This window comes from Nestor notabilis, unplaced genomic scaffold (assembly GCF_000696875.1).
Source record: "Nestor notabilis isolate BGI_N333 unplaced genomic scaffold, ASM69687v1 scaffold28650, whole genome shotgun sequence".
Lineage (NCBI taxonomy): Eukaryota > Metazoa > Chordata > Aves > Psittaciformes > Psittacidae > Nestor > Nestor notabilis.
Window position 1 is genome coordinate 453 of NW_009910169.1, and position 11,338 is coordinate 11,790.

The 11,338-nt window shown below is 43.1% G+C and overlaps 1 protein-coding gene across 1 annotated transcript; it reads left to right on the plus strand.

Moving 5' to 3' along the window:
• The first annotated feature begins 2,277 nt into the window (after window positions 1-2,277).
• Window positions 2,278-10,930, plus strand: USP18 (ubiquitin specific peptidase 18). The gene is made up of 10 exons (XM_010024734.1): window positions 2,278-2,446; window positions 3,532-3,628; window positions 4,873-5,018; window positions 5,939-6,018; window positions 6,697-6,843; window positions 7,667-7,762; window positions 8,803-8,973; window positions 9,927-10,058; window positions 10,508-10,557; window positions 10,864-10,930. The coding sequence occupies exons 1-10, from the start codon at window positions 2,278-2,280 to the stop codon at window positions 10,928-10,930; spliced, it is 1,155 nt and encodes a 384-aa protein (XP_010023036.1).
• Window positions 10,931-11,338: the final 408 nt, after the last annotated feature.

The window sequence follows — 11,338 nt, forward strand, 5'->3', positions numbered from 1 at the left end:
GGTGTCTTGGAAGGATGGATAGGCTGCGGAGCAGGCTAGGGTGAAAGGGAGGAGGCTGGACAGGCTGAGGGCAAGTAAGAGGGCTCAGTGATTATCGGATGGAGGGTATGAGGGTATTGCCGCTACCTTTTCTCTGACTGGTTTTAGCGTGGCCAAGCCATGTGCATTGAGGGAGCGGTACTGAGTCCTACCCCTGGTGTGCAAACGAAACTGAGAAACAACCCTGCTTCTCTAGTGAGAGAGAAAGTGTGGGCAAGAGGGGAGCCTGCTCCTCACCAGGTTTTTATACAATTATGCAGGGAAAGGAAGGTCAAGTGCAAATCTTAGGAATATTTCTGATAGCCAAAATGTGGCAGTTCTGTGCAAAGACTGGGAAATTGTGTTTGTGCTCCCACACTGGGGTTCCTACTAGTTGTGCCTGGGGGAGGGTTTTATCAAACCAGAGACCCAAATCTTCCCATCTCTGTATCTGCCCTAACATCTTGCTACTTATTTCTCAAGTCACCCAAACCCTTTTAGACGTGAGCTTGCTCGTTCACCCACTGCCACCTTAATCCTACCTCTCCTGCCAAAAACTGTCTCATCCCTCATCCCCAGTACATCTTTAGCTGTTGTTTAGGTACCTCTGCCTTACCTATCCCCCTCCTTTCTGTCTCTTTTGGCATCCCCACTGGCTGTGAGTATTACTTACCTCCTGTACCAACTAAAGCCAGTGGCTCTCATGGTACAAGCACAGATGGGCTTGTGCTCCAGCTGGGCTTTCAGAAACCTGAATGCCTCATTAAATCATTGCTGGGGGAAGAGGCAGAGTGAGTTCAGACACTGCTTTGCCAAGGGAGAAATAAAATAAAAGTTCTCTTTTCCTGCATAGCTATTCTAATCACTGGGTTTGGATATAAAAAATGCTATTTTTGAATCTATCATTGAATGTCTGAGTTTGTTTTCTTCCCTCCAGTAAAACTTCTCAGCAAATTTGAAAATATTTAGAGAATCTGAGTCTATGACATCTAGACTTCAAAAGTAATATTCAGAAGTAAAGACTCAAAAGTACCATTGGGAAAAAGTATATTTGAGATTAAATGCAATAACTGGGGTGGAGGTGGGGGTGGGAGGGGTGGAGGGAAACCTAATTTCTAGTGCCGCTGCCTGAATCTTAAGAAACTTTGATATTTAACATTATTAGGCACAGTTAATCTGAAAAATAACATGCTTTTAAAGCATAGATTTTCTTTTTGTGAGAAGTAGAACCAGGATTTTTTGTTTATTCTTCATTCTTTCAGCAGCTGGCCTCAGGTTCAGTTTATGTGCCATTTAGTATTTGCAGAATAATAATTTTTGAGCATTTGGTTTGTGTTTTGTTTTTCTGTCCTCATGAATTCTTCCCTAAGCATACCATTTTTATTTTTTTTCTGATTCTGCCTTCCTGTTGGAAGTGGGCTTTAAAAAACTTTCATTTCAATGTCAGTGCATTCAAACATTCGTCACATTGCTTTGCCCTGTGTATTTTTACTTTGCTTAGTTTGGTGACTTTTTTAATCTTTTATTTAAGTAGCCAGGAGATAAGTTATGAGAGACTGCCAAGCGTAATAGTCTGTTCAATACTCCCTTACAAATCAAGGCATTATAATGGTTCTCTTGCTTAAACAGTTACTTTGCCTGTGATCACTTAAAGGAGCATAAAAACAAACTGATATTTAGGTGCTTAAATGCTTTTAAAATTGCAGTTCAAAGTGCCACAGTAGAGCTGTGACTAGAAAAAGTTGAGAGCCCAGTACAGAAAACAAACTAATGCTTATCAACTCAAAAGGCTAGAGAAGGTGAAATTTGCCCTTTTGAATGCTTGGGATACTTCAGTCATAAAGCATTACTTTTACTAAACAGAGGAGTTTTGCAACATCTGCCATTTGCACAGTTTTATTTATTTTTATTTATCAAGTCTTCCTGAACAGGGATATCTGCAGTTCCCAGTGGAGCTGTTTCTATGGAACCAGAGGTTCATTTATTTGTTTAGCCACAAAAGGAAGAGAACAAGATATGCAAATGCCATCAAGCTCCATGTCTGTTACCTTGCCAAAAGCCAGCACACCTACAATACCTCACGTTAATTTAAATATATCAAACGCTGTTTCAGTAATCTTACTAATTTTATTGACATTCCATCTTTTTCATAATGAAAATATCACATTCAAAGACAGATCCTGTGTTTCTGGGTGCTACTCCTCTTTCTGATATTTCTGTGTCTTTATGCAGCCCTTCTGTCTTTGTAAAGTATTGTTGATGGGACAAAGAAGCGGACGTCAAGAAACAAGCAAAAAACTAGAGATGGCACTAAGTGAGCCTACGAAGGCAGAAGCAAAAGTACAAAATAAAGAAGAGGAAGCTGAAGACCTGAAGGCCAAAGTCCAGAGGCTAACGTCAGTCTTTGGTGTGGCAGACTTAAAAAACGGTAATAATGTTTTGTCTGCTCTTCACTCATACTTTCTAATACCTGCTGTTCCATTCTCGGTCCTTAGCCTATGTTTTCTCCTATTCTTTACCTCTTCACTGAGGAATATATAGGTGATTCTCATTTTGCCCTGCCAAGTAACCATTTTGGTTGGGTTTTTTTGGAAAGGGATTACATGAGGATCTCTGAGCTTTTTCCCATTTTAAGTCCTCAGATTGGCCACTATAGCCAAAAAGGTTTAGATGCTGTCCCTTTCTTTTTCCAAATACAGCCAGCATTGCTTCTGCATTTGCTGAACCATGGACTAGGCCCTAGTTATTCTGCTGCATCACTAGATCGGCCGCTCAAAAGCTTCCAGCAGTATTTCAGGTGTACATACTGTTCTATCCCAGATACAGCCCACCCTTAACACCAACTCTACGCGTTACAGAGTTGTTCGGAGTTCCCATTCCATGTCCTCTCCCCCTTTGGTGATGAATTCAGAAGAGAACCTTCTCATTTCTGATCATGGTTACTTATACTACTTCGGGGCACAGAATATGCTGTCTTTTTAGAAGCAGAATGAACAGCTGTGACTTCTTTTTTCCACTTCTCTCAAGCTAGTTCCTTTCTTTGAAATGGAGACAAAGAACAGCAGAGGTAGACTGAAGGGGAAACCTGAAGCCTGTATGGTGGACAGCTAGGGTGCGGTCCCACATGCAGCTCTTCATCTTGTTATTAGGCCTGGCTGTGTAAAAGGGTAAATAAATATCCTCATACAGGCATCTTTTGGCTTCTGTGCAGTTTTTATTTTATGTCTAGTTGTGTTATGAAAGGACTGAAAAGAGAGGAGCAGGGAGACATCTGAGTGCCATAATCCAGGCTTATTTGGATTTTTCCTGTAAGTTGCCAAACAAAAATACATGTTATCTGCTTGAGCAACATAAGAATAAGATTGAAGACTTTCTCAGGTCTGACCAAGATGCTGCGCCTATATCCTGAATGTCTGAATATGTGCAAGAGGAGTTTGCCTCTTTCAAGTATTTTCCACTTTCTTTTATTATATCTATTTCTGGGCCTCACTTCCTCTTTTTCTGTGCCTACAGAAGCAATTGGTCTCTACAACATTGGACAGAGCTGCTGCCTGAACTCTCTGCTCCAAGTGTTCTTCATGAATATACGCTTCACAAGGATACTTCGAAGGTATCACTGTTTTGAACTACCTGAGATACTTCCATTGTTGCTCTGGTGTCTCCACTCCTTTTTTACATGCGAGGTACATTTGAAGGCTTGGCTCATCAAGGTGCTAGCAAAGTGCTTTCAGCTCACTCAGCAAGGTCTCTGCCTTGTTGTGTCTGTCATACACAGACTAGGCCCTACAAAGGTAGCAGTTGCAGATGACTTGTTAGTCATCTCTGATTCATGTGCCATTTGCAGGCTGGTAAGCTACAGCCTTGAACTGAGTCTTCAAGACTTGTATCTCTCTTTTTTGTACAGGATATGATTTTATTCCTCATTTACTCATAGGCTGCTGTAACTAAAGGATGTGTTGCGTGTAACCCACTATTCATTTTGTAACTTTAAGCATGTAAATGTAAACTTATTGTGATCCTCTGTCCTCTGTCCTGGCTAGCATCTGATACAGAAGAGTAAGTGTTGTTGCAGAGGGGAAAAAAATAGTGTTATTTTGTTTTGCTTGACTGTGCTCCCTACTTGTTTGTGAGGAGGATTTGGGCTTCTGCCTCCCTACCAACCACACTAGTAACTGGTTTGATTTGCTTTTAGTTTACCCAGCTCATTGCAGCTTTAATAGTCTAAGTGGATCATTCCTATTCAGTCCTCCTTTCTCCAAATTTCTTACATGCTCACCATTGTGCAAAGAGGGAAGAAGACAAATTACGGACACACAGAGTTAAGAAGTGTCATAAATGGGCAAAGCTACATAATGAGATATTAGGTTACCAGTGGTATTTGAAGAAAGAAATAGAAAAACCTGTGGACTGCAATGAATTTAGGGAGGGTAAAGAGCTCTCCAACTGGCATCTATTTGAAATACAAGCATTATATACATGCTGAGAAAAGGTTAAGGTTATGTTGGCAATCAAGGCACGAACAGCTGAGAGGCAAGAACAGATCTAAAACTGGCTGTAACCAGAATGTTTTTTCTAGAGCCCAGAAAGCACTTCAGGTCCTGCTCAGTTTGCCCCTTATTCAGGAGCAGGCCAACTTAGAATTGTGGCCTTTTACTTTAGAACTGTCAGCCTGCACTGTGGGATGAGCTAGTGCACGTATCTGCTTCCCCTTTTTCCTTCTTTTGCTGGAAACAAGCCCATTCTGGTTCCTCTTGAGTTGCTGTCTGTGCTATCCCCCTCTGCTTCTTCAGGTGTGATGTGTAGTATTTCTCCATCATGCCACTCCATTACCATTCATGTCATTTCTCTTTATAGGATCACGGTGCCACTACGGGCTGAGCAGAAGAAAAGGAATGTCCCATACCAAATGCTCCGGCTGCTGGAGGAGATGCAGTGTGGCAAGCGGAAAGCTGTTAATCCCGAGGCCCTCGCTGTCTGTCTTTCAGTCTTCAAAGTGAAATGTAAGCAGCGCCACCTCATGCCCACCTCTGTCTGCAGATCAAGGGTGTTAATTTTCAAGCATTAACAAGCAGTGCAAACTCTGACGTCTCATTCAGAGATTCAGAAATGTGGGGATTTAGGTACATGATGATGTAGTGCTCTTTATAGCTCTCCTAATAGTGAGAGACATGCTGTGTCTTACTTGTGAAGAGGGAAAAATACAAGAGAAAGCCCCTGCTAGATATCCTTGCTGACGTCCAAAGGGTAGGAAGACTGTCAGACTGCTAGAAGTCTCAGCTCCTGATACTGGCCAGAGGGAAAGGGCTGTGCAGGGCAGAGAGAAGACAGCTTATACTTTGATTTGTCTTGCTATACTGGCATGATAATAGTGAAAGAGCTGCTATTTATTATTAGAAGGAAGGGATCGTGTGGAAAAGACACTGAGTTTACCCAGATCCACAAGGATAGAAACCATATCCTTCCTGTTCCTTGTTATAAGGGCAGAGAAAAGAATTTGCTGGCTTAACCTCCCACCTGGGCAGGGTCCCAAAGGAGAATGTTAAATGCACGGGGGATCAGTGACAATGGGATGCTGAGGGTCTGTTTATGTGTACATATACACACAGTATATCCAAATGCCCTCATCTTTATCATATAAAAGCCAAAAAAGGACAGCACTGCATCCACCGACAATGACATGACTTTGCACTGGGTTCTACAATGGGGCATTTGAGCCCTCCCATCTTTTCCCACTGCCTGCGTGGGTCATATGGAGACACTGCAGCTTGTCTCCAGCCTAAGCTCTGTCCCTGGCAGGGAGTGTCAAGGGAAGAAGACACTGGATCTGATGGGGGAAAATGAATCTCCCTTTGCCATCTGTGAGAAGTCTGCTGAGTGCTGTTCATTATACTGATTGAGGTTGTGTTTTCTGTTTGTTCAGTGTTTGTGCAGCATGATGCTGCTCAGCTCTTTCTGACTCTCTGGAACTTGATAAAGAGGCAGATGAACAAGCCAGAGTTGGTAAGAACAATCACTGAAAAGAACACAAGGTCTTTTGGCCCTTGTCATGTGTGGTCTAATGGGAGAGGGCATCTTGATTTCATAGGCTTCAACATTATGAATCACAGTTAACTTCTGTTGGTTCTACTTTTTGGGCATGCCAGGGTCTCCATTCTAATGGGAGAGCCAATTAATAACAAAAAGTTTGATTTTTTGCAACACTGGTGTGTCTTGACACAGCTTCTCAGTTCTTTGAAGTCAACCATGTGCATTTCATTGCAATTATTCACTGTTAGTATGTTATGTTTATGACTGTTCCTCCCAGGGGAGCTGTGGAAAGAAAGAGAAAAGTGACTCTTCCTCAACCCACTGCCACAGTTTTATTCATACAGAAGACAGGCTCCTGCTGCAGTTCCAAGCAAAACAGTAAAATTCTTTATCAAAGCAGATATTTAACTGTCTGGTCTTGTTATAGGCTGTGTCTTTCCCCTCTGCTATGGGATGAGGCAAGTAGTTGTTCCCCATTAAATGGTGGGAAGCGCTTTGTTCATGGAAGTCAGTGTCAGATCTGTCATCAAGCCTTAAAGCAGCAAGGTTGTGTGAAGAAATGTGTCCACACGGGCTTTCCTACCCACAGAGTGAAATGCCTCAGCTCTGTTCTTCATAAGCCTTGTTTTGGACTTTTTTTTACCTCTCCAGGTTGAAGAACTGAATGACTTGTACACTATCTGCATACAGGAGCATCTGGCCTGTCAGAAATGCTCTTTTGAGGAAAAGAGGAACAGCTGCATGTTAACCCTTCCACTCCCGCTGCTGGATGCCAATTGCCGCATGCTGAAGACTCTGGTAAGTCAGTGCCAGCACTGTTCCCTTAGGAAGAAGGTTACCCTCTGTTTACTGTGGGAGCCTTCTCTTTGCAGAACTGGTGTCTCCTGGGACTTGCCTAGAATGTCTGTAAGAATCTCTTCAGGGTGTTTGTCTGGTACTCTGAGGTGATCTTTTCTCATTCACATTTCTTCTTTATTTTGAGGGTTTCTGAATTTCTCAAAAATTGTGTTCCATTTTGGGGATAGAAAATAAAGTCCTTGAATCACCTTTCTAAAAAGAGTGTTGACTAAATACTCTGTAAGGCTCAAAGACTCATACTACACAGTGATGAGTACCTGTAAGAACTTAGATACCAGACTGAGGTGCCCTAGGTAACTTGTAATCCCTGGCCAGACACACTACATTTGCTCAGTGCAGTGTTCTTTTACTGTTACATCAGTACTTCTGTTTGGTATCGAGATGCAGCAGTGATAGTGGCTATCTAGGTGATGCCACAAAATAGACAGTGGGTTTCTCAGGTGACAGTGGACCACTGGGCCTTATTTATTCTCTGACCACTTTATGCTGTTTCAGCCTAAAGGAAACTTTTTCAAAACCCCTAACATTTGAAGTAGGTATAAAAGACTTTCATAAAGTACTTTACTTTTTTTTCTTCCAATTAATGCAATCACAGCAGCAGCTAAGAAGAAAAGAGGTGCCTTTTTTTTGGCAATCTTTTGTCCTTTGAATATAATATGCCTTCTGTAGCTTTTCTGTTTGCTTGTACCCCGTGAAAAAGAAGTAAAAATAGAAATCCAGCTTGAAGGAATTCAGTTGAAAGAAATCTCCTCTGTCTTCGTAGAAGGACTGTCTGCAACACTTTTTCCACCCAGAAGAACTGACTGATCACAACATGTGTTTCTGTGACCAATGTGGAAGGAAAACACCCTTTCTGCAGGTAATCGGATAATTATTTCCCCATATTTCTCTTCTGCACAGAACTCCCTTTAGGACTGGGAAGGGTGGGGACAGGACTCCTCAAGTTTGAGGAGATCAACAACAATACAAAGCTTTGTCAGTGCAGCAATGTCAGCTAGATATAAAGCACATGCATCTTTCCTGTTAGGAAGTTCCTTACTCTAAATGTAGCTCTAGCAATAAAAGAATGATTTTGTGGGTTTTCATGTAAGTCACCAAGGATTGTAGCATTTCTGTACTGGCAGAGAAGTTGGTTTATGTTAGTGTGAGGCATCCGTGCCCATGGCAGGGGGGTTGGAACTAGATGATCTTAAGGTCATTTCCAACCCAAACCATTCTATGATTCTTTGTTGTATTTCTGCTGTGAGGCTCTACACTGCTGCACAGCTCCAGGGGTAGACAAGAACATGTTACTGGAGCTGTGCATACACATGAATGTAGGATATTGGAGGGTGATTTCCTTTCTTCCCTGCTTTCCACTGGGCTCCCCATTTTTTACAGTGTGGATCTCTTCATGAGTTTGCCTCTTCATGAAACAGCTAATTCATCAGCTGGCAAAGAGAGGCTGGGGGGGAGACTCCTTCAGCTCAAGGCTCAGAGGCACTTTCCACAACATTATCACCATTGAGTCGCCTCCAAGGCCACAATGCATCCATATGTCTTGGTGGCAGCCATGGCAGCAGCAGTAACATCAACAAAGGTGGTGCTGGAAGGGATGGCCACATATGACAAGAAAATTGGGTTTGCCTCTCCTTACCTACCTGGTGCTACTAACCCAGAGTTAAGAAAGCAGGTTAGAAATGAAAGCCCTTGAGACATCCAATGCTGAAGTTGAGAAACTTGCTTATCCCAGCTTCAGATGAGCTACAAAGGCATCTGCTGTTCAGTGGAACTGGCAATCATTCATTGTAGCTCTGACTGTTCTCTGGGCTGCATTCATTGGGTGGCAATGGTTGTTTCCAGCCCACCTCACCAGGGCTTGTTCCTTGGTTTTCAATTGTGTTATTTATTGCTTTACAGAGCATGAAGCTAGTCCATCTGCCACAGACCCTGACCATACACCTGAAGCGCTTCTGCTTCGAAAAATCAGCCTACATTCACAAGCTTAGTCACTATCTGCCATTCCCACAAGACCTAGATTTCAATGCAGTCTTGACAGAAAGTCAGTGCCAAGCAGATGACAATGAAAAGGTGAGATACTCCTAATGCCCTGTTTAAAAAGAGCGTTTTCTCCTCCCCTCTGCTCAAGTTTCATAACAACTTAAGAGTCGACATCAACACTTGCCTCAGTTCAAAGCACCTGTTTTAAAAAGCTATATCCCAGGCTTTACCTGTGCCTGGTGCTGTCTCACATCCTATGGTTTTGAGTCGTTCAGGCATCATTCAACTTTCTGTACTCAGATTAAATCACCAAAGGCATCATAACTGGAGCTTTCTACCATAAGGACAAAAAAGAGGCTTTACAAGTAAGACCCCAACTTCTTTTTTTTTGTGAGTGTTTAGCATAACATTTTTCTTCCATTTCTAAATATACTAAAGAAAAGACTAAAGCAGTTCACCTGGATGACCAAATCCAGGCATTGTAAACAGCGTCTTTTAGAGGCAACTTCTGTCATGCAGTTTGGCCTCTAGCTCAAGATGATCTCAGTGTGAGCAGCAGACCTACTGCTTTGCAGAGGTCACCAGTCCAAGACAGGGGAATTCCATTCCTGGCAGTTTCCCATGTAGTGTTGTTTGTCACAGAGTTGAGGTTAGCAGGGAGGTGGCAGCTTTGCCAGGCAGCCGAGGGTAGATCCCTTACAGAGAAATAACAGGGGAAAGTATGGCAACAGCCAGACCTCAGTGGTGAAGTGTTGGCTGCAGTGTAACCCCTTTGCAGCCCCTCTGCTGTCCTACAGCCTTTCTGTATTCAGGAAGCCAGGGAGGCTGCCAGCCCATAGCTGGCAGGCAAAACTCTGAGGGTAGGAACAGAAAAAGCAGGATCCTCAAGGCCAATCTAATCTGTCTCCTTTTTCCCCACGGAACACACGTTCTTGCTGTCCTGGCTGCTGAACACCTTCTTGCTGTCCTGGCTGCTTACCCTCTTCAGCCAATGGCAAATGAAAATTGCTGCACTGAAAGCTACTCTTTGTGGTTCTTCACAGGCTGGCTGGCAGTATGACCTTTTTGCTGTCGTTGCTCATTCAGGATCAATTAGTTGTGGACACTACTGTGCCTACGTTCGAAGTCTCACAGAGTGTAAATGGTATTGCTTCAATGACTCTGAGGTTTGCCAGGTGAGGACACAAATCCCCATTTCTTTTGTAGCTTCGGGGATACTCCTCCAGCTCTCATCCAGTCTGTCTGACTGCTAATTATAGAGAACCAGGGAAGAAAATAGAAGCTGCAGAGCTCTGTGCGCCTCATTCTTCTACCACAGTTGAGCTGAGGGCAGAGCTGCTCTAGCTTCTGTACCAAACAAGGCCTTGGGTTCCGGTTTGCAGAAGCAGCCACTGGCTGTATACCCTACTTTATGTACTTTGGATCTGTTTAATGTATGTGTTCAGAAGAAGGAAAGGAACTGTTTTTCCTCAAGGAGTAAAACTGATAAACTCATTTATTAAAGGGTGTTTAGTTCCTGGAAGTACCACTTATACCACTCCTAAGAGAACTGCTGTGCTGATATTACAATGTGCCCATCTCTTGAGAGCTTTTACCAGCCTCCTCTTGTGTTTTTCTTCTCTAGGTATTGTGGGATGACGTGAAATGCACCTATGGGCATTCCAACCTCCACTGGTAATCAAACGTATCTGTTTTTACCAAATGTTGCTCTGCGGTTTGGAATGAGGGTAGCAAAGAGAGGGAAGACAAATAGTTTGAACCGCGTATTGTCAGGGGTGTACTGGAGATGCAGGAGAGCAGAATCCCTCCTGTAAGCTACAGTGCTACCAGGGAGTCAATATGATGCCTTAGGGAACACTGGAGAGGGCTGGTTCAGTTGACACGAACCTCAAAAAGCTGAGCAGGACCAAACCTGGGAGGTTACTTGCAGCCTGTGTCTTCAAACATACATCTTGTTTTGCCTTTTCTTTGTTTCCACAGGGGAGAAACGGCCTATCTCTTGATTTACATGAAAAAACATCCTCAGTGGCCTTATCCAGGAGTATGAGAATGTCTCGGGAAGCTGTGCATTGTCCATGGAGATCAGCACCTCTGTGCCAGTGTGGACGTGCAGAAGTGTTCCCCAAGAAAGACATTCCACATTCAGTCAGTGACCTCTGCCTTCACATTTATTTATGAAAAAATTAATAGAGAGACTTAGCTAGAGAAAGGATCTCAGAACTGTTGCAACTACAAAGTGTTTCTTTCATGTGTTTTTTGATACTTATGTGATTCTATATATAATTTCTACTTAAAAGATAGTAAAATCAGTCCTTGTCTCTTCCGACTTACCAGTTTCTTTGATGCTGATGCCTGCATTCCAGTACAAGGGAAGCATTTGGCTTCCGGAAGAAAGCCTGCCTGATGTTCTAGGGAGGCACATAGTATGGCTGGGGAGGGGTGGGAGGCAAGCGCA